The 24,085-nt window shown below is 49.6% G+C and overlaps 1 protein-coding gene across 1 annotated transcript in view; it reads left to right on the top strand.

The window, feature by feature from the left end:
• Positions 1-6,092: 6,092 nt before the first annotated feature.
• Positions 6,093-24,085, top strand: part of LOC144485340 (NACHT, LRR and PYD domains-containing protein 3-like) — a 62,543-nt gene continuing 44,550 nt past the window's right edge. The window contains exons 1-5 of the mRNA XM_078203538.1: positions 6,093-6,247; positions 9,809-9,904; positions 12,567-12,733; positions 20,783-20,954; positions 21,041-21,106. Coding sequence (XP_078059664.1) covers positions 9,841-9,904; positions 12,567-12,733; positions 20,783-20,954; positions 21,041-21,106 — 469 coding nt within the window. The 5' untranslated portion in view covers positions 6,093-6,247; positions 9,809-9,840. The remainder of the gene's footprint in view (positions 6,248-9,808; positions 9,905-12,566; positions 12,734-20,782; positions 20,955-21,040; positions 21,107-24,085) is intronic.

Raw genomic sequence — 24,085 nt, 5'->3', positions numbered from 1 at the left:
CCCATAAAGCAACCATGTTTGAACTTTGAACTTTGCTCTCTTTGAAAGTTTATAGTCCAATAATAAAGACGTTACACAGTAGGTAATAAAAAGAGAAAAAAAACATCACGGCCAATAAATGTAGACTGTGTGTCTAAAAGAGCGGGGGGAAATGTAATCACTATCAACAGGGAACAAAATGAACACCCTTGTCAAAATTGATCAGTGAATAATCAGAATAATTCAATTAAAATGATGCGCCATTTAATTCGGATCCAGCTCTAAATAAAATTACAATGTGTTACTGGTTTGTGCTGATCAGGCTGAAGGACTTGTTTATGACTGTAATATGTAATTAATCTTTACCCAGGGTGTGTTCGATAATCTGCTGTAAGCACTACACTAATTTATCAGGACTCTCTGGAACCAGATTCAAGAACCGCAGCATAAGGTAAGAACCCAGAATAGACTAACAACTATTACAGAGATTTAAGAAACATGAGCCTTTGTGGCAGTTTACAGAGTGGTCCAGTAGATTTATTGAATGGTTAACAGCACTGAAGAACGTCAGTGAGCCTGTGCCGGACAGTGCAAGATCAATCCATCTGGCCCAAATATCCCGCCTTCCTTGTCACCCTGTGTCCAATGTTCAACTCTTTCTTCCGGCTTAAGGCTGAACCAGTGTTTTAGGTTATCTTCATTCAATTCGGGCTCATACTTTTCGGGCTCTGAGATATCCGAATTGGGCAGAACCCAAAACAAAAAGATGCTGGGGACACCGCGGCCACGGCGCAGAGTTCCCCCGGTAAAACCTGTGTGACAATTGCCCGAGAAGTTCAATCTTTTCTTGAGCCATCGCCCTGTGATGGAACCACCAGACTTTGTGATGTAAATTACGAACTTCCGATTAATGTTCAGACTGCCTTAAGTAGTCATCACTTAGTCAAATTTAGAAGAATTTAATCCACTTCAAGCTGAGATCTAACTATATTACTGAGGCATCTATCGATAACATGGTGATCGATAGATCGATAGATCCACAGACCACCCATCAATATCGAATAATCCAATAGGAACAACGGACTGCCTTCTTGAAACCCCCACCCTCCTATCTGACTACTCACTGGCAATCCATGGCATCCTGTCTTACCACCATGACGCTCTATGTTATTCCACTTCTAACTTCCGAGCATTTTGACTGTCCCTTCGATCCCCTCTGGCCAAACTCCCCTCGATCCCCTCTGGCCAAACTCCCCTCGATCCCCTCTGGCCAAACTCCCCTCGATCCCCTCTGGCCAAACTCCCCTCGATCCCCTCTGGCCAAACTCCCCTCGATCCCCTCTGGCCAAACTCCCCTCGATCCCCTCTGGCCAAACTCCCCTCGATCCCCTCTGGCCAAACTCCCCTCGATCCCCTCTGGCCAAACTTCCCTCGATCCCCTCTGGCCAAACTCCCCTCGATCCCCTCTGGCCAAACTCCCCTCGATCCCCTCTGGCCAAACCCACATAACATCAGTTGCCCTCCCCCTGTCCCGACTTCAACACCACCAACATTCCACGGGATCCCACGGAAAACCACCTGATCTACAGAGCACCTCTGACTGTGTCTTCCGTGCGGCCCCACCAGACCACGCCTGCCTACCCAGACGCTACCACGTGAGCTATTATGAGCCCCTCGAGTAAACCCCACCTCCCTTCCTCAGGACCACACATTTAATTACCCCCGAGTCAACTCGTCGCTGACTAAATGCCAGTGAGCTCCATTCACTACTGACCAGTATACCCACTGATCATCCAGACCACCTGACCATCCCATTGCAGCCCGCCTCCCCACTGACCACCCTCCAAACACTTGACCGTCCTGCTGACTGACCCGGCTGACAATCTGACCGATCTCCACCAAGTAACGAAGCCGTTTAAAATATGACACCCCAGAGGAACTTTTTTCACCATCTGACAACACCACGCTGAACACCTCCTATCCAAGCCTTCCACTGACCATCCCCCTGACCACCCGTCCCCCTCGCAACTTCCTTGACCACCCAAAGGTCTAAAATTCACCATGGGTCCCACGCTACACTCCAACCCCATTCCCACCACGTGACCTGTGCACTAACCTCTCGGAGTTCCATGGGACAAAACGATTTCCCTCAGCCACAAGATTAGCTCCTCCATCCAGAATAGGGCAACATAACTGCCCCCTCCCTCCACCAGCTGATGAATACAACGCCTCCTCGCTTGCAGCTCAGTGCACCCACCTACAACCACCCAACATACCACAGAATTCCAGCCCATCTTCCTCAGCCGGGCCAACATCTCACTGACTATTCTGATAATGATTTTCCAATCATCACTAGAGATAGAGGAGCTAACTGAGGGCTGCAGGAGCGCAAACTTAGAATCATAGAAACCCTACAGTGCAGAAAGAGGCCATTTGGCCCATCGAGTCTGCACCGTCCACAATCCCACCCAGGCCCTACCCCCATATCCCTACATATTTTTCGCACTAATCCCTCTAACCCTCAGGACACTAAGGGGCAATTTTAGCTGGCCAATCAACCTAACCCTGCATACCTTTGGACTGTGGGAAGGAAACGGGAGCACCCAGAGGAAACACACGCAGACACGAGGAGAATGTGCAAACTCCACACAGACAGTGACCCAAGCCCGGAATCGAACCCAGGTCGCTGGGGCTGTGAAGCAGCAGTGCTAACCACCGTGCTACCGTGCCGCCCCATTCCTTTGTTAAACAATTGAACTTAGTTCAATTGTTTAAAAAAGGTGTCGAGGGAAATGCCAAACAATTATAGGCCAGTTAGCCTTAAATTGGTGATGGGCAAATTATTGGAAATAATCCTGAGTGAGCGGATTAATTGTCATGTAGAAAGGCACGGACTTGTCAGGGATGGTCAACGTGCAGTTGTCAAAGGAAGATCTTGCCTCACGGATTTCATTGAATTCTTTGAGGACATGACAAGAAGGGCTGATGAAGGTAGTGCTCTGTTTGTTGTGTACACGGGACTTAGCCAGGCGCTTGACAAGGTCCCATATGGCAGGTCGGTGAAAAGTGTTAAAACACATGGTGTACAGCGTAATGTGCCAAACTGGATAAAAAGTTCAACAATGCTCGCTTTTGCGACCCCTTACTGTTTGTGTTACATGTTGATGATGTGGACATGAAAGTGGCGGCACGATTTGGAAATTTGCAGATGGCAAAAAGATTGGCCGAGCAGTGAATAGTGTAGAGGGTAGCTATAATTTCGAAATTATATAGATGGGTTGGTGGAGTAGGCGGTAAAGTGGCAGATGGATTTTAACACGGAGAAGTGTGAAGTCATGCAATTAGGGAGGCAAAGCAGTTTTGGAGATTACCCAATATATGGGAATATGTGTACAAGTACGCTGAGCCTAAATGCAGCAGTTCAAGTCGACAAGGTTGTAAAGAAGGCATAGGGAATGTTCTCCTTTATTGTCAGAGGTATAGAATGTAAAAGTCAAGATGTAATGTTGGAATTGGACAAAATACTGCTGAGGCCACAACTGAAATATAGCGTGCAGTTCTTGTCACCATATTACAATAAGAACGTAATTGCTCTGGAATGAATGTCGAGGAGGTTCACAAGAATGTTGCCAGGGCGAGAAAACTGTTGCTATGAGGAGAGATTAAACCGATTGTGGTTACTTTCCTTGGAACAAAGGTGTACAAAATGATGAGGGGAAGAGATAGATTATATAGAGATAGGGCGGCACGGTAGCACAGTGGTTAGCACTGCTGCTTCACAGCTCTAGGGACCTGGGTTCGAATCCCGGCTCGGGTCACTGCTTGTGTGGAGTCTGCACATTCTCCCCGTGTCTGCGTGGGTTTCGTCCGGGTGCTCCGGTTTCCTCCCACAGTCCAAGGATGTGCGGGCTAGGTTGATTGGCCATTCTAAATTGCCCCTTAGTGTCCCGGGGTGCATAGGTTAGAGGGATTAGTGGGTAAATATATGGGGATAGGGCCTGGGTGGCATTGTGGTTGGTGCACACTCGATGGGCCGAATGGCCTCTTTCTGCACTGTAGGATTCTACGATTATGGAGGATAAAATTGATTCTCCTTGTGGAGAATCCTGGAACCATGGGACATAGATTCATGGTAAGTGTCAGAGTGTTTAGAGGGGACATGTGGATAATCTGTTTGATTCAGGGTCGTGGATGTCTGGAATTCGCTATCCGAGTTGGCTATGCGGATCTGCGTCTTAATTGCAGGATTGGAAAGGATGCCTGCGTGTCCTCAGACTTGCATGGTCAATATGGGTTGCATCTTTTCTATGGCTCTACCCTGATCTACCCACCTATCTTCTGACAATTCCCTCCAGCAACATCCCTTACTGACTTTCACTGTACAACATCCACCAGTGATCTCTGAAATCCTGGCTTCCACTATCTTCCCCCACTGACCACCCCATGGCTCACCACCTGACCACTGGCTAGATGGGTGGAGAACTGGCTTGGTCAAAGAAGACAGAGGGTGGTAGTGGAAGGGTCTTTTTCCGGCTGGAGGCCTGTGACTAGTGGTGTTCCGCAGGGCTCTGTATTAGGACCTCTGCAGTTTGTGATTTATATAAACGATCTGGAAGAAGGTGTAACTGGGGTGATCAGTAAGTTTGCGGACGACACGAAATTGGCTGGACTTGCAGATAGTGAGGAACATTGTCAGAGGCTACAGAAGGATATAGATAGGCTGGCAATATGGACAAAGAAATGGCAGATGGAGTTCAATCCAGATAAATGCGAAGTGATGCATTTTGGTAGAAATAATGTAGGGGGAAGCTATAGGATAAATGGCAGAACCATAAAGGGTGTAGATACGCAGAGGGACCTGGGTGTGCAAGTCCACAGATCCTTGAAGGTGACGTCACAGGTGGGGAAGGTGGTGAAGAAGGCATATGGCATGCTTGCCTTTATAGGACGGGGCATAGAGTATAAAAGTTGGGGTCTGATGTTGCAGATGTATAGAACGTTGGTTCGGCCGCATTTGGAATACTGCGTCCAGTTCTGGTCCCCACACTACCAGAAGGATGTGGAGGCTTTAGAGAGAGTGCAGAGGAGGTTTACCAGGATGTTGCCTGGTATGGAGCAGCTTAGTTATGAGGAGAGATTGGGTAAACTGGGGTTGTTCTCACTGGAAAGACAGACGATGAGGGGAGACCTAATAGAGGTGTATAAAATGATGAAAGGCACAGATAGGGTGAACGGTGGGAAGCTTTTTCCCAGGTCGGTGGTGACGTTCACGAGGGGTCATAGGTTCAAGGTGAGGGGGGGGGATGGGGCGGGGTGGATTTAACACGGATATCAGAAGGACGTATTTTACACAGAGGGTGGTGGGGGCCTGGAATGCGCTGCCAGGCAAGGTGGTGGAGGCGGACACACTGGGAACGTTTAAGACTTATCTAGATAGCCAGTGTCAGTGAGATCAGACAGTGTGTAACCCGGGGAGGATGGAGTCAGTGAGATCAGACAGTGTGTAACCCGGGGAGGATGGAGTCAGTGAGATCAGACAGTGTGTAACCCGGGGAGGATGGAGTCAGTGAGGTCAGGCTGTGTGTAACCCGGGGAGGATGGAGTCAGTGAGATCAGACAGTGTGTAACCCGGGGAGGATGGAGTCAGTGAGATCAGACAGTGTGTAACCCGGGGAGGATGCAGTCAGTGAGATCAGACAGTGTGTAACCCGGGGAGGATGGAGTCAGTGAGATCAGACAGTGTGTAACCCGGGGAGGATGGAGTCAGTGAGATCAGACAGTGTGTAACCCGGGGAGGATGGAGTCAGTGAGATCAGACAGTGTGTAACCCGGGGAGGATGGAGTCAGTGAGATCAGACAGTGTGTAACCCGGGGAGGATGCAGTCAGTGAGATCAGACAGTGTGTAACCCGGGGAGGATGGAGTCAGTGAGATCAGATAGTTTGTGAACTTGGTTAATATATCGAATGATAATATTGTAATTGAAACATTTCCAACACTCCTGCTTCCCCTTCAGCATCTTTTGATGTCGGGTATGTGGCTAAATTGTCATTTTGATTCACACTGGCTCTATTTGACTCTCTTTCTCTTTTGGCATATTCAGATCTCCGGGGGAGTGCTGGATTAATTGTGAAAATCCACAGTTGCAATTCAGCAGGGATTGTGTCCTGAAGAACTATAAGAGGTGAACCAGCACAGTATTGTGAGAGCGCCAGCCAGAGAGAACCCTTCACATTCAAACAGCTTCCATATATTTTCTGGAGAGGAAGGTAAGAGGAAGTTCCATTTACTCTGGTCCTGTAGCAAGTACAAAAAGATGATAAGGTGAGGTTGGAAATGCTGAGTGAGATGTGGAGTGTGTGAGCACCAAGCACAATTATCCAGTGTAAGGCTGTGTGATGTACCATGAAGTTGGAGCAGTTTGTGTCTCGTGAAACACCGCGCCTGAATTTCACAAGCCCCCGACAGCATCACGTTTTGGTCCGTAAAACACGCAATATTGGAATTGCAGTTTCATTGTTAAACAGAACTGGTTGACTGTTCTGGGTTAATCTTCCTCTGAACTGAACTGAGGGTGTGTGATGGGAAATTCGCCACTTTGGAGTCAGACTTGGAGGTTCAACAAACAGTTTTATTCAGACAAAGCTTTGGGAGAAGCGCTGGCACTCCACAGTACAGGCACTCACCTTCTCAACTACACAATGGTAGTTGAGCATCTTTTATACATTGTTAGATAATAGACAGTGTGGACATTAGCCGTTAGCACATCGTTACAAGTTGAGTAGACGGGTACGGACATCGACAGTTAACACATGGTTATACATAGAGTAGATACATATATCTACTCTATGTATAACCGATTAATGAAGGCGTACTAGCCTTCATTAATCGAGGGATTGAGTTTAGGAGTCGGGAGATAATGCTGCAGCTTTATAGGACCCTGGTTAGACCCCACTTGGAGTACTGCGCGCAGTTCTGGTCACCTCATTACAGGAAAGATGTTGAATCCATTGAAAGGGTGCAGAGGAGATTTACAAGGATGTTGCCTGGATTGGGGGGCATGCCTTATGAGGATAGGTTGAGGGAGCTTGGTCTCTTCTCCCTGGAGAGACGAAGGATGAGAGGTGACCTGATAGAGGTTTACAAGATGTTGAGAGGTCTGGATAGGGTAGACTCTCAGAGGCTATTTCCAAGGGCTGAGATGGTTGCTACGAGAGGACACAGGTTTAAGGTGCTGGGGGGTAGGTACAGAGGAGATGTCAGGGGTAAGTTTTTCACTCAGAGGGTGGTGGGTGAGTGGAATCGGCTGACGTCGGTGGTGGTGGAGGCAAACTCGTTGGGGTCTTTTAAGAGACTTCTGGATGAGTACATGGGATTTAATGGGATTGAGGGCTATAGATAGGCCTAGAGGTAGGGATATGATCGGCGCAACTTGTGGGCCGAAGGGCCTGTTTGTGCTGTGGCTTTCTATGTTCTATATGCAGTTATGTCTTCTATCAATGGCTGATCTTGTTATATACATTTATACATTTATGTCCCTCATCAGTGGCTGATCTCGTCATCAAACTCATTGTTCTGGGTCTGCTTTTATCTCGAGTTTAAGGTGCCTCAAGGTCTGACCTGTTTCCTGCAGTAATTTAAACACTAAAGGTTTTAACTCTTTATGTAATGTCTGTGCCCAAAGTCAGTGCCTCTTAATGTCTTTTTCCAGAGTCCATTTTGTGTGCCGGGTAACCATTTTGTCTCCTTTACTTTGATTGCTCTCCAACAGGGTGTGTGATGGTGGTTTTGTTATTTCCGTTTTCAGTTATTTTTGCTGAGCGATTTCCTGTGTTGCCAGGGTAACGATCTGACTGATCTCAGTACCAGAGACAGAGGTGTGGACACCAACCGGTGGAGAGAAAGCAGCTGGGTGGGGGGCCAGGCGAGGGGATCAGTCCGTGTGAGGCAGATTCTGGAGATAGACAGAGGCGATGAGATATGTTAATCAGAAAGGAGAGAGAGTTGTGGCGCACCACCATTGGTCTTCTGGATATCTTTTGCATTGCAGCCATTTCGAGGCACTGATAAATTTCTGGGGTCCTCTTGAAAGTCAGTGTGGCTTCACCCAATAACTGATGCTGGCTCGGTGTGGGCGAGGCCGGGTCATTGGGGTGGATGAGGAATAAATCCGGATCTGTTCAGATGACCAGATGTGTATTACAGAGCCTCGCTAGAAGGATATTGTAAATTTAGTGTTAAATTGAAGAGACCCATAAGGGGGAATGAATTTGTGCTTTGGGATATTGTTTTCACAAAGTCAGACACACTGGAAATCTGAGTTGTTGCATGAGATTAAGAGTGAAACGGGTAACTACATTTTACATTGCTGGTTTTAAACCTTGGTTGTAAATTATTGCTGTTGATTAACTTCCAATTCTAATTTGAAGAAATTAAATGTCTGAATCACTTTTCCATTTCCATATTGGAGAAAGGAGGGGACATCAGCTGAGTTTGATTAGGGATGATGTGGAGATGCCGGCGTTGGACTGGGGTAAACACAGTAAGAAGTTTAACAACACCAGGTTAAAGTCCAACAGGTTTACTTGGTAGCAAAAGCCACACAAGCTTTAACCTGGTGTTGGACTTTAACCTGGTGTTGTTAAACTTCTTACTTTGATTAGGGATACAGGTATAGGGACACAGACACTGACACACCCACACGAGTGGAGAATATGGAGCACCTTTAACGTGGCAAAACATCCCAAAACACTCAACAAGAGAAAAATTCAGTGGGAAAACAAATACATAAAACATTCGAAGGGGTCGCTGGGCAGGTGACTAATTTTTGTCAGATTGTTAATCATTTTAAGGTGAATCTGAGAAGGGGGAAAAGTAAAGCAGCCGAGAGGCTTCGGGAGGGAATTCTGGAGTTCAGGACTTGGCCTGGATTGTGGACAAATTATCCTCAAGATACACAACTTGTCAGATTGGGCACGGTAGAGATGTTGCTGGCTTCTGGGGCTGCTGTAGGCTGCATGAATAGGAAGAGAGGGGCCATGGAGAGATTGAAAAGCTAGTTTGAGCATTTTAAAATTGAGCTGTTGTCAGGCTGTGAGACAGTGAGAGTTGGTGAACACAGGTGAATGAACTGGGACGTGGTGTGAGTTAGTCAGGATTCAGGAAGCAGAGTTTCAGAGCAGTGAGAATGTAGAGCTGGATATCAGCAGTTTGCATGTTGAACCTGCTGCCAGGTTACCGAGGGGCAGCATGTTGATGAGGAATAGAAGAGGGCCAATGATAGAGATAATGATGTGGGAGTGGCAAGAGAAAGCAATGTCACTGATTCTCTGGATGGAAAGTAACATAAGAATTGAACCAGGGGCCTTTGATGCATTTCCACTCAGCTGCACGACAAGAGGCAGGAGTTGGAGAAAGATAACATGGTCAAGGATGCTAAAGGCTGCAGTCGGGTGAATGAAGATACTGCATTGACTTTTGTCAGAGTCGGATAGGATAGTATTTGTGATTTCAACAGCAGCGGCAGGGTGCAAACTTGGCTGCAAGGTGCCCCTGCAAAAATGTCATGGATTTGGGAGGTAACAACATTTTCAATAACTTTGGAGAGAAAAGTGGAAACGGGGCAGAGGATTGAAAGGGAAAAGGATTTTTCAACGGACGTGATGATGGCAACTGGTACTTTGTGAAACAACTGTTACTAATATCACGGTAACATATATGAGACTGTAATATTCTGAAATATATCTTGCGTATTAGTAAAGATCTCAACGCCCTGCTTCTGATTTTAATATTTACACCTGATCCTGACATTGATGTTATCCTCATTACAGAGTCTCAGAATCAGGCAAGGCCTGTCAATATCATGGCTGAAGGTTCAAACAGGGGAGAATATCCAACAGCTTCATCAAAAATGAGAATGGACACAGGTAGGATCACAAAAATACAAATATAATTTCTATCCTGTCTGCAGCTCAAACAGGGACTGAGTGGAAAGTGGGAGAGAGTGGCCATCTAGAGCAGGTTTATCCAAGGTTCGGCCCGAGGGGGCTGCGTGTGACTCACAAAGCTCCTCTACGTGGTCCCAGAGAAAGTTTCCAAATTGTTGTTAAGCAGCTGAGTTTCAATTCAGGATTCTGCTTGGAGCTGATTCTCCAATCAGAGGTAATTTCTCTCTCCCATTGCTGCTGATTTGTCCACTATTGACTGTGATTGGGAGAAACAAACCACGATTGGTGGCACAGTGAACAGCGTGCTGAAGGCTTGTGTGAGAAAGAAGCAAAGGCATCTCTGGGTGGGGCAAACTGCAGTGGGACTGGATCTCCCCAACATTCGCTGCGAATAGACTGACCAGTGAGTGGGAGTGAGGCATTGATTGGTGGGGTGGGGAAGGTGGGAGTGAGGCACTGAGTGGAGGGGTGTGGGGGAGTGAGAGACTGAGGGGGTGTGTAGGGGGTGTGAGTGCACTCTGTGCACTGTTTCAGAGCACATTTCCACTCCGTCTGACAAAGGAGCAGCGCTCCGAAAGCTTATGGTATTTGCTACCAAACATACCTGTTGGACTTTAACCTGGTGTTGTGAGACTTCTTCCTTTGGGCAAGCCAGTTTTGGATCCACAGGGCAGCAGCCCCTTGGATCCCGTACCCTCTCACTTTTTCTAGAAGGCTTGCATGGGGGACCTTATCGAACGCCTTGCTAAAATCCATATAAACCACATCTACCACTTTCCCTTCGTCAATGTGTTTAGTCACATTTTTGAAGAACTCCACCAGGCTCGGAAGGAATGATCTGCCTTTGACAAAGCCATGCTGAGTATTCTTGAGCATACTAAACCTCTCTAAATGCTCATAAGTCTTGTCCCTCAGGATCTTCTCCATCAGCTTACCAACCACTGAGGTTAGACTCACCGGTCGGTAATTTCCTGGGCTATCCCTCGTCCCCTTCTTGAAAATAGGAACCACATCCGCAATACTCAAATCCTCTGGCACCTCTCCCGTCTCCATCGACAATGCAAAGATCATTGCCAGAGGCTCTGCAATCTCTTCCCTCGCCTCCCACAGTAACCTGGGGTACATCCCATCCGGACCCGGCGACTTATCTATCTTGATGCCATTCAAAGATTCCAGCACAACCTCTTTGTTAAAGTCCACATACTCAATCATTTCAGTCCACCGCACGCCCGCAGTACATCCACCCAGGTCCTTCTCCTCTGTGAAAACCGAGGCAAAATACTCATTCAGCACCTCTGCCATTTCTACTGGTTCCGTACAGACTTTCCCGCCTTCACCTTTTATCGGCCCTATTCCTTCACGTCTCATCCTTTTACTCTTCACATATTTATAGAACGCCTTAGGGTTTTCCTTAATCCTACCTGCCAAGGCCTTCTCGTGACCCCTTCTGGCTCTCCTAATTTCCTTCTTTAGTCCCTTCCTACAAGCCGTATACTCATCAAGATCTGGAGATTGTTTTTGACCAGGGTAATCAAACATCCAGATTTTCTGCACTGTCCTATTTTTGAGCCCTGTATCTCTGGGTTGTCTCCTGCCAGGATGCTCTTTGTCCTGTAATTTTGTGTTTCCAATTCTGCACATGCGCTGTGTGTATTCGCACAGGCACAGCCTTTCTGGCTCTGACCCATCAAGAAGCAACCTGCCCCAGCAATTACAGGTTTGGTAGCCGCTCCCCTGCCCATTCCAATGCCAGAGGTATTTCCTTACCTCAGGGTTGGTCACCGTGACTTTGACTTGAAACTGAACTGGATTAGCCATGTAAATATAGGAGCAGTCAGATGTGGAGCATTCTTTGGAGAGTAAGTCATCTCCTGTCTCACCAAAGTCTACAATGTACAAGGCACAACTGGAAAATTTGCAATTTGTTTACTGTGGCTCCATGAACACTCGAAGCTCAACATCACCAGGATAAAGTGACTCAATTGATTGACACCACCCATCCATCACCTCATTCTCTTTGCCACCGATGCAAGTGATAGCAATATGCATCATTTACAGGGTGCATTTCATCCCCTCACCAAGGCTCCTTCAACAACACTTTCCAAGCCCGAGACCTCTGCCACCCTAGAAGAACAAGGGCAGCAGATACATGGGGATACCATCATCTGGAAGTTGCCCTTTAATCCACACACCATTCTTACTTGGAACAATATTGCTGCTGCTTCACTTTTCCTGTATAGAAGTCTTGATATTCCCTTCCCAGCAGTACTGTGTATATAGACAGCATGTAAATTGCAGCAGTTCAAGACGGTGTCTCACCAGCTTTCCAAAAACAATTAAGGATACACAACAATTTCGAGCCTTGCCTGGAACCCTCACACCCAGTGAGCAATTTAAAAAATGTTGATTTTATATTTGAAATTGATGGACTCTTGTTAACCAAGGGTGGGTATGGATTTGGGGCAAAGATGATTGTTGTCAGGTCAAATATGCTTTCACTGAATGTTTCTGTGTTCCCAGAAGATGTTTGATAATGTGGCTCACAGGAGGCTTTAGTTGCTCTCTGTAAAGGGAAGTGTAACAACATGAATAGGAATTCATTGACAGAAATGTGTTTATTTTTCTCCATTTGTGTTTACAGATCCAAACTCCACAATTCCTCAGTTCCTGACAAAGTGTGATGATTATCAACTGTTCAAATTGACAAAATTCTACCGGGACAGACTAGAACAGGCGATGGAAGGAGGAGTGGATGGAGTCAGCTTAACGTTAACGTACGAGAGGATTTTCACTGGACAAGAGCATGGGGTAAGAGGGAGGGACCCAGGATAGAACAAAAAACAGTACAGCACAGGAATAGACCCTTCGGCCCTCCAAGCCTGCGCAGACCATGATGCCTGCCTAAACTAAAACCATATGCACTTACAGAGTCCGTATCCTTCCATTCCCATCCTGTTCATGTTTTCATCCAGATGCCCTTTAAATGCCGCTTTCGTACCTGCTTCCATCACCGCCCCACCCCCTGGGCAGCACATACCAGACATTCACCACCCTCTGCGTTTAAAAAAAAAACTTCCCTCACACATCTCCTCTGAACATTTCCCCACACACCTTAAAACTATGTCCCCTAGTACTTGACTTTTCGACCTGAGGAAAGAGCATCTGACTATGCACTCTGTCCATGCCACTCATAATCTTGTAAACTTCGATCAGGTCGCTTCTCAACCTCTGTCGTTCCAATGAGAGCAAACCGGGTTCAGAGCTAATACCCTCCAGACCAGGCAACATCCTGGTAAACCTCTTCTCTACCCTCTCCAAAACATCCACATCCTTCTGGTAGTGTGGTGATCAGAATTGTACACAATATTCTAAATGAGGCCTAACTGAGGTTCTGTACAGCTGCAGCATGACCTGTCAATTTCTAAACTCAATGCTCTGACTGATGAAGACAAGCATGCCGTTTGCCGCCTTGACTATGTTGCCACTTTCAGTGATTGGTGGACATGAACGCCCAGATCTCTCTCCCTCTCAATACTCCTAAGGATTCTACCATTTGCTATATAATTCCTACCTGCTGGATCTTCCAAAATGAATTACCTCACATTTGTCCGGAATAAACTCCATCTGCCATTTCTCCACCCAAGTCTCCAAACGGTCTAGATTCATAGAATGAGTTACAGAATCCCTACAATACAGGAGGAGGCTATTCGGCCTATCGAGTCTGTACCGACCACAATGCCACCCAGGCACTATTCCCGTAACCCTATACGTTTACTTTGCTAATCCCCCTGACACTAGGGTCAATTTTAACATGGCCAATCAACCTAACCCGCACATCTTTGGACTGTGGGAGGAAACCGGAACACCCGATGGAAACCCACGCAGATCTAAGGAGGAAGTGAAAACTGCATCCAGACAGTGACCCAGGCCGTAATCATAGAATCATAGAGACGCTACAGTGCAGAAAGAGGCCATCTGGCCCATCGAGTCTGCACCGACCACAATCCCACCCCCATATCCCGACATATTATCCCGCTAATCCCTCTAACCTACGCACCTCAGGACACTAAGGGCAATGTTTAGCATGGCCAATCAACCTAACTCGCACATATTTGGACTGTGGGAGGAAACCAGAGCACCCGGAGGAAACCCATGCAGACACGAGGAGAATGTGCAAACTCCACACAGACAGTGACCCAACCCGGGAATCGAACCCAGGTCCCTGCAGCAGTGAAGCAGCAGTGCTAACCCACTGTGCTACCGTGCCACCCGGGAATCGAACCTGGGTCCCTGCAGCAGTGAAGCAGCAGTGCTAACCCACTGTGCTACCGTGCCACCCGGGAATCGAACCCAGGTCCCTGCAGCAGTGAAGCAGCAGTGCTAACCACTGTGCTACCGTGCCACCCGGGAATCGAACCTGGGTCCCTGCAGCAGTGAAGCAGCAGTGCTAACCACTGTGCTACCGTGCCACCCGGGAATCGAACCCAGGTCCCTGCAGCAGTGAAGCAGCAGTGCTAACCACTGTGCTACCGTGCCACCCGGGAATCGAACCCAGGTCCCTGCAGCAGTGAAGCAGCAGTGCTAACCCACTGTGCTACCGTGCCACCCGGGAATCGAACCTGGGTCCCTGCAGCAGTGAAGCAGCAGTGCTAACCCACTGTGCTACCGTGCCACCCGGGAATCGAACCTGGGTCCCTGCAGCAGTGAAGCAGCAGTGCTAACCCACTGTGCTACCGTGCCACCCGGGAATCGAACCTGGGTCCCTGCAGCAGTGAAGCAGCAGTGCTAACCACTGTGCTACCGTGCCACCCGGGAATCGAACCTGGGTCCCTGCAGCAGTGAAGCAGCAGTGCTAACCACTGTGCTACCGTGCCACCCGGGAATCGAACCCAGGTCCCTGCAGCAGTGAAGCAGCAGCGCTAACCACTGTGCTACCGTGCCACCCGGGAATCGAACCTGGGTCCCTGCAGCAGTGAAGCAGCAGTGCTAACCACTGTGCTACCGTGCCACCCGGGAATCGAACCCAGGTCCCTGCAGCAGGGAAGCAGCAGTGCTAACCACTGTGCTACCGTGCCACCCGGGAATCGAACCCAGGTCCCTGCAGCAGGGAAGCAGCAGTGCTAACCACTGTGCTACCGTGCCACCCGGGAATCGAACCCAGGTCCCTGCAGCAGGGAAGCAGCAGTGCTAACCACTGTGCTACCGTGCCACCCGGGAATCGAACCCAGGTCCCTGCAGCAGGGAAGCAGCAGTGCTAACCACTGTGCTACCGTGCCACCCGGGAATCGAACCCAGGTCCCTGCAGCAGGGAAGCAGCAGTGCTAACCACTGTGCTACCGTGCCACCCGGGAATCGAACCCAGGTCCCTGCAGCAGTGAAGCAGCAGTGCTAACCACTGTGCTACCGTGCCACCCGGGAATCGAACCTGGGTCCCTGCAGCAGTGAAGCAGCAGTGCCAACCCACTGTGCTACCGTGCCACCCGGTAATCGAACCTGGGTCCCTGCAGCAGTGAAGCAGCAGTGCTAACCACTGTGCTACCGTGCCACCCGGGAATCGAACCCAGGTCCCTGCAGCAGTGAAGCAGCAGTGCCAACCACTGTGCTACCGTGCCACCCGGGAATCGAACCTGGGTCCCTGCAGCAGTGAAGCAGCAGTGCTAACCACTGTGCTACCGTGCCACCCGGGAATCGAACCCAGGTCCCTGCAGCAGTGAAGCAGCAGTGCTAACCACTGTGCTACCGTGCCACCCGGGAATCGAACCCAGGTCCCTGCAGCAGTGAAGCAGCAGTGCTAACCACTGTGCTACCGTGCCACCCGGGAATCGAACCCAGGTCCCTGCAGCAGTGAAGCAGCAGTGCTAACCACTGTGCTACCGTGCCACCCGGGAATCGAACCTGGGTCCCTGCAGCAGTGAAGCAGCAGTGCTAACCCACTGTGCTACCGTGCCACCCGGGAATCGAACCCAGGTCCCTGCAGCAGTGAAGCAGCAGTGCTAACCACTGTGCTACCGTGCCACCCGGGAATCGAACCCAGGTCCCTGCAGCAGTGAAGCAGCAGTGCTAACCACTGTGCTACCGTGCCACCCGGGAATCGAACCTGGGTCCCTGCAGCAGTGAAGCAGCAGTGCTAACCACTGTGCTCCCGTGCCACCCGGGAATCGAACCTGGGTCCCTGGAGCTGTGAAGCAGCAGTGCTAACCACTGTGCTCCCGTGCCACCCGGGAATCGAACCTGGGTCCCTGCAGCAGTGAAGCAGCAGTGCTAACCACTGTGCTACCGTGCCCTCCGGGAATCGAACCTGGGTCCCTGCAGCAGTGAAGCAGCAGCGCTAACCACTGTGCTACCGTGCCACCCGGGAATCGAACCTGGGTCCCTGCAGCAGGGAAGCAGCAGTGCTAACCACTGTGCTACCGTGCCCCCGGGAATCGAACCCAGGTCCCTGCAGCAGTGAAGCAGCAGTGCTAACCACTGTGCTACCGTGCCACCCGGGAATCGAACCCAGGTCCCTGCAGCAGTGAAGCAGCAGTGCTAACCACTGTGCTACCGTGCCACCCGGGAATCGAACCCAGGTCCCTGCAGCAGGGAAGCAGCAGTGCTAACCACTGTGCTACCGTGCCACCCGGGAATCGAACCTGGGTCCCTGCAGCAGTGAAGCAGCAGTGCTAACCACTGTGCTACCGTGCCACCCGGGAATCGAACCTGGGTCCCTGCAGCAGTGAAGCAGCAGTGCTAACCACTGTGCTACCGTGCCACCCGGGAATCGAACCTGGGTCCCTGCAGCAGTGAAGCAGCAGTGCTAACCACTGTGCTACCGTGCCACCCGGGAATCGAACCTGGGTCCCTGCAGCAGTGAAGCAGCAGTGCTAACCCACTGTGCTACCGTGCCACCCGGGAATCGAACCTGGGTCCCTGCAGCAGTGAAGCAGCAGTGCTAACCCACTGTGCTACCGTGCCACCCGGGAATCGAACCCAGGTCCCTGCAGCAGTGAAGCAGCAGTGCTAACCCACTGTGCTACCGTGCCCCCGGGAATCGAACCCAGGTCCCTGCAGCAGTGAAGCAGCAGTGCTAACCACTGTGCTACCGTGCCACCCGGGAATCGAACCCAGGTCCCTGCAGCAGTGAAGCAGCAGTGCTAACCACTGTGCTACCGTGCCACCCGGGAATCGAACCTGGGTCCCTGCAGCAGTGAAGCAGCAGTGCTAACCCACTGTGCTACCGTGCCACCCGGGAATCGAACCCAGGTCCCTGCAGCAGTGAAGCAGCAGTGCTAACCACTGTGCTACCGTGCCACCCGGGAATCGAACCTGGGTCCCTGCAGCAGTGAAGCAGCAGTGCTAACCACTGTGCTCCCGTGCCACCCGGGAATCGAACCTGGGTCCCTGGAGCTGTGAAGCAGCAGTGCTAACCACTGTGCTCCCGTGCCACCCGGGAATCGAACCTGGGTCCCTGCAGCAGTGAAGCAGCAGTGCTAACCACTGTGCTACCGTGCCCTCCGGGAATCGAACCTGGGTCCCTGCAGCAGTGAAGCAGCAGCGCTAACCACTGTGCTACCGTGCCACCCGGGAATCGAACCTGGGTCCCTGCAGCAGGGAAGCAGCAGTGCTAACCACTGTGCTACCGTGCCCCCGGGAATCGAACCCAGGTCCCTGCAGCAGTGAAGCAGCAGTGCTAACCACTGTGCTACCGTGCCACCCGGGAATCGAACCCAGGTCCCTGCAGCAGTGAAGCAGCAGTGCTAACCACTGTGCTACCGTGCCACCCGGGAATCGAACCCAGGTCCCTGCAGCAGGGAAGCAGCAGTGCTAACCACTGTGCTACCGTGCCACCCGGGAATCGAACCTGGGTCCCTGCAGCAGTGAAGCAGCAGTGCTAACCACTGTGCTACCGTGCCACCCGGGAATCGAACCTGGGTCCCTGCAGCAGTGAAGCAGCAGTGCTAACCACTGTGCTACCGTGCCACCCGGGAATCGAACCTGGGTCCCTGCAGCAGTGAAGCAGCAGTGCTAACCCACTGTGCTACCGTGCCACCCGGGAATCGAACCTGGGTCCCTGCAGCAGTGAAGCAGCAGTGCTAACCCACTGTGCTACCGTGCCACCCGGGAATCGAACCCAGGTCCCTGCAGCAGTGAAGCAGCAGTGCTAACCCACTGTGCTACCGTGCCCCCGGGAATCGAACCCAGGTCCCTGCAGCAGTGAAGCAGCAGTGCTAACCACTGTGCTACCGTGCCACCCGGGAATCGAACCCAGGTCCCTGCAGCAGTGAAGCAGCAGTGCTAACCACTGTGCTACCGTGCCACCCGGGAATCGAACCTGGGTCCCTGCAGCAGTGAAGCAGCAGTGCTAACCCACTGTGCTACCGTGCCCTCCGGGAATCGAACCTGGGTCCCTGCAGCAGTGAAGCAGCAGCGCTAACCACTGTGCTACCGTGCCACCCGGGAATCGAACCTGGGTCCCTGCAGCAGGGAAGCAGCAGTGCTAACCACTGTGCTACCGTACCACCCGGGAATCGAACCCAGGTCCCTGCAGCAGTGAAGCAGCAGTGCTAACCACTGTGCTACCGTGCCACCCGGGAATCGAACCCAGGTCCCTGCAGCAGGGAAGCAGCAGTGCTAACCACTGTGCTACCGTGCCACCCGGGAATCGAACCTGGGTCCCTGCAGCAGTGAAGCAGCAGTGCTAACCACTGTGCTACCGTGCCACCCGGGAATCGAACCTGGGTCCCTGCAGCAGTGAAGCAGCAGTGCTAACCACTGTGCTACCGTGCCACCCGGGAATCGAACCTGGGTCCCTGCAGCAGTGAAGCAGCAGTGCTAACCACTGTGCTACCGTGCCACCCGGGAATCGAACCTGGGTCCCTGCAGCAGTGAAGCAGCAGTGCTAACCCACTGTGCTACCGTGCCACCCGGGAATCGAACCTGGGTCCCTGCAGCAGTGAAGCAGCAGTGCTAACCCACTGTGCTACCGTGCCACCCGGGAATCGAACCCAGGTCCCTGCAGCAGTGAAGCAGCAGTGCTAACCCACTGTGCTACCGTGCCCCCGGGAATCGAACCCAGGTCCCTGCAGCAGTGAAGCAGCAGTGCTAACCACTGTGCTACCGTGCCACCCGGGAATCGAACCCAGGTCCCTGCAGCAGTGAAGCAGCAGTGCTAACCACTGTGCTACCGTGCCACCCGGGAATCGAACCTGGGTCCCTGCAGCAGTGAAGCAGCAGTGCTAACCCACTGTGCTACCGTGCCACCCGGGAATCGAACCTGGGTCCCTGCAGCAGTGAAGCAGCAGTGCTAACCACTGTGCTACCGTGCCGCCCGGGAATCGAACCTGGGTCCCTGCAGCAGTGAAGCAGCAGTGCTAACCACTGTGCTACCGTGCCACCCGGGAATCGAACCTGGGTCCCTGCAGCAGTGAAGCAGCAGTGCTAACCACTGTGTCACCGTGCCACCCGGGAATCGAACCCAGGTCCCTGCAGCAGTGAAGCAGCAGTGCTAACCACTGTGCTACCGTGCCACCCGGGAATCGAACCCAGGTCCCTGCAGCAGTGAAGCAGCAGTGCTAACCACTGTGCTACCGTGCCACCCGGGAATCGAACCTGGGTCCCTGCAGCAGTGAAGCAGCAGTGCTAACCCACTGTGCTACCGTGCCACCCGGGAATCGAACCCAGGTCCCTGCAGCAGTGAAGCAGCAGTGCTAACCACTGTGCTACCGTGCCACCCGGGAATCGAACCTGGGTCCCTGCAGCAGTGAAGCAGCAGTGCTAACCACTGTGCTACCGTGCCACCCGGGAATCGAACCTGGGTCCCTGGCGCTGTGAGGCAGCAGCAATATTCTATATTAAATGAGTTAATGAATTTGAAACTTTCCTTTGTAAACTCCAGTCTGAAATTCTCCATTGCTCTGACTCTGCACAGCCACTTCTTCAACGTGTTTATCTCTCAACTATCTAACTCATCAATCCTCCCTACTGAGCTTTTATGACAGAAATAATTTGACAAATAACATTCTGTTTCTGACACTTGAGTTAATGAGTAGAAATGATTAAATGATTAGATTTTTCAGCATTATTATTGCTTCATTCTCCTGACGTAAATCAGCAGTCGGTGTTTGGATTAGTCAAATGTTAATTCATCAGCCAATTTTCATTTCAGGTTTTCCATTCTTCTATTTAACTAACGTAACAATCAGAATCATCCTGCCCTTGCCACCTGAGTTCTGACTCGCCACTGTTTTATTTACATACCGAGAGCAGGAGTCGGCTGTTCCGCTCCACTGTTTAACAACATTGTGGCCGATTTGATAGTGAGCTCAAATCTGCATCTTGCTGATCCCTTATAAACTATCACCCCGCCTTGCTTACCAAGAGTCCTTTTAACTCCATCTTAGAATTGGTCCATGGCCTTTTCAGAAAGAGAGTTCCAAAGACGTATGACCTTTTCCTGGGGGAAAAAATGCCTCATCACCTCAGGATTTCCGAGTAAATCACAGTGACGCAGCAGGAATTGAGAGAATAAAATGGATCATATTGTCAATCAATAACCAACCAGATGTCATGTTGGACTCTGAAGGACAGACAACTAATTATATTAAAATACTGCAGATTCTCAGTGATTCCTCACTCTCCTGGAAATATATTTTTGATTCTACTTTAGTTTATTCTAATTTCTTTATCGTTAATGGCTGGAATGAGATGTGAAGTGAATTTTCAGTCCATGTTTATTATGGATCAGGACCCGGCCCAGTGACGGATTTCTGAGCTGAAAGCAACTGGGAAATCCCATCACTGAGCAGATCCTTTCCTTCTCATTCTCAGTGTTTATCTTTCACTCTGCGTCTCATTATTCTTCATCACTATTCTTCATAGAAAGTCACTGAGCTCGTGGATAAGGGAAACCGGGCGGACAGTTCCAAACTTCTCCTCAATCTGGTGATGGAAAAAGGATCTCGAGCTCGAAGGGTGATGTGGGAATCCTTTGTGAGAATGCGTCACGGAGTCCCAAAACTGGATAAAATACTGAAAGAAATACAGGAGCTCGGTACGGTAAAATCACACAGCGATTTTAATTTCCCATTTAAACACTGCCGGTGTTACTGATTTGATTTCATGAATTTATTTAAACAGGTTCTGATGCATTCGATGACATGAACATGACACAAGGTTTATCTGAATTGCCCAGTCACCTGGAAGGTAAGGGATGAAATGGAGATGGTGAATCATTTCACTTCTGAGAATCAGAATGATTAATTACAGCCTTTGTTTAAGAGGTTGTCAAAAACCTGAGAATCAGAAAGTCAAAGGCTGGGGTAACAGGGTTGAACATGATTGGGGTTTTGTCATTGATCCTCAACTATGCAGAGATTCAAATTGCAATTCATAGAATTTTTCTTGCCTTCTGTTAATACGTTGCCATGGCATCTTTTCACTTAATCAGCTGCTGATTTCTATTATTTCTGATGTCTTATACACTTTACAGAATCTTGCTACACTATGAATCTTATACAAACCTTATGTATGAATGGTCTTGGATGGCAATAAAGAGTAGAGCCTTGAGCCAGAAGTTAAGGCTTGTCTACACTGGGGCAGCACGGTGGCAAAGTGGTTAGCACTGCTGCCTCAGAGTGCCAGCGACCTGGGTTCAATCCCGGCCTCGGGCGGATGTCTGTGTGGAGTTTACACGTTCTCCCCGTGTCTGTGTGGAACACCTCTGGGTGCTCCGGTTTTCTCTCTCAATCCGAAGATGCACAGGTTAGGTGGATTGGCCATAGTAAATGTGTGGGGTTACGGGGATAGGGAGGGAGGGATACGGAGGCATTGGTAAGATGCTGAATTGAAGAGTTGGTGCAGACTTGAATGGGCTCCGTCTGCACTGATGGGATTCTATGGATCTATGGAAATCATTCTAAACAAACACAAACTAAAATACTGAGCAGGAAAATCCCAGAAGGTCCATCAAACAAAGATAACAAGGGTTCAAGCATCATGGCGAAAGACATCTTCCACTGGTGCCTCCCAGTCCAAATCCTGCCACTAACAATGACCGCACAATCTTCTTGTAGCAGCAAAAATAGAAATGCCCAGAGTTGATATGGAAAAATGCTGTGTTTAATATTCCCCTCTAATCCCTCAGCTGATTGTTTCCAATCGTGCAGATCACGTTGAACCATTGTTCCTCATATGCACTTCTCTTCCACATGATGCAGTCTCTGTGCCAGACAGGATTCGTCTGGCTCCCTCTTTAGAGTCAGCACAGCTACTCGAAACATCTTACAGAGGCTCATAGTTCTCTGGAGATAACGAAACGCTGAACATCCACTCTATTCCTGCATTTACATAGTTCAAACATGTGTTATCAGGTCTCACACAATTTGATGACTGGAATCATCGATCAGAAGTGATTCTACACTCATTCCGATATTGATTAGACCTCTTTCAATTAGAGTTTGTATCTGTACTTCTTCAAAGTAAATAAACCATGTAGCTGAGCTTCGCAAAGTTGTTAACCATTTTTGTAGCTTTCGTCTGTGACTTTTCCACTCTACGTTGAGTGTGAGGTGATTCACTTTGGAAGGAGTAACAGGATTACAGAGTACTGGGCTAATGGTAAGATACTTGGTAGTGTGGATGAGCAGAGAGATGTGCACACTCTCCAGGTGTGATGTGAGCAGGAAAGTGTGCAGGCAAAATCATGTCATAGAAACATAGAAAGTAGGAGCAGGGGTAGACCATTCGGCCCTGCGAACCTGCTTTACCGTTCATTATGATCATGGTTGAACATTCAACTCATTAGCCTGATCCCATCTTCCCTGCAAATTGTTTGATCCCTTTAGCTCCTGGAGGTATAGATAAGTCTTTCTTGAAAACATACAATGTTTCAGCTTCAAGGTTTTTTGTAGTAGTCAATTTCATAGACTCATGACTCTTTGCATTTCTCTGCATTTCAGTCCGAAATAGTCCACCCTGTATCCTCAGACTGTGATCCTCATTCTGGAAATCCCCGCCATCGGGTACATACTACCTACGTCTATCCTGTCTAGTCCTATTAGAATTTAGGTTGCTACGAAATCCCTCCCTTATTCTTCCGAACTCCAGTGAATATAATCCTAACTGACTCAATCTTTCCTCATACCAGGAATCAACCTGGTATACCTTCTCTGCACCCCGGCGGGGGCGGTGCCAGGTCGGCGGGGGCAGGGCCGGGTCAGCGGGGGTGGGGAACTCCCAGGAATCAGCCTGGTATACCTTCTCTGCACCCCCTTTATAGCAAGAACAACCTTCCTCAGATAAGGAGTCCAAAACTGCATGTAATATCCAGGTGTAATCTCACCGAGTCCCTGTAGTTGCAACAAGACATCACTGCTCCTGTGCTCGAATCCTCTTGGTATGAAGCCCAACACACCACTTGCCTTTTTACTGCCTTCTGCACCAGCATGTTTACCTTCAGTGACTGGTGTGCGATGACACCCGGGTCTCGCTGCACATCTCCCTTAATCTATAGCCATTCAGATAGTAATCTGCCTTCCAGTTTTTGCTACCAAAGTGGCTAAGTTCACATTTGTCCACATGATACCACACCTACCTTGCATTTCCCCACTTAATCAGCTTCTCCATATGACATGGAAGCATCTCTGCATCCTTCACACAGCTCACCCACCTGCCCAGTTTTGTGTAGTCTGCACATTTGGAGATATTACATTTAGTTCCCTCATCTAAATCATTAATATATATCATGAATAAGTGATGTTGTAGTAATTGGTATCAGCCTTTTAATTGATCACAACTTTATCTTTCAAGTAACTAGACCAAGTCACAGAGTTCTCTTAAACAGCTGTTTTAATCATCTATGTAGTGAAGACTCTGGAAAGTCACGGGTCACAGTCTGTAACTCGCCAGAATACAGAATTCCTAAATACAGAAGCAATTATAGCCTCAAATTCAATTCTAGGTAATTAGCATATACCAATCACATTTTAGGAGTTACCTCAATCCACTCAGTTATTGATTAAGCTCACATCATTCAGAGATTAAAACCAATCACAGTCCCCTTAAACTACTGGTTTTGGTGCTTATCTGTGAAAACGTTTAGAAGAACTTTTTTTTCATAGCAGCTTGTGTGACATTCACCCTTTCAGTGGTGTCCCAGCACCGATCCGTGCGGTATCCCACTAG

The sequence above is a fragment of the Mustelus asterias genome, unplaced genomic scaffold, assembly GCF_964213995.1.
Source record: "Mustelus asterias unplaced genomic scaffold, sMusAst1.hap1.1 HAP1_SCAFFOLD_185, whole genome shotgun sequence".
Taxonomy (NCBI): domain Eukaryota; kingdom Metazoa; phylum Chordata; class Chondrichthyes; order Carcharhiniformes; family Triakidae; genus Mustelus; species Mustelus asterias.
The sequence above is the reverse complement of the archived record's forward strand: the minus strand, read 5'-3'. Positions and strand labels throughout refer to the sequence as shown.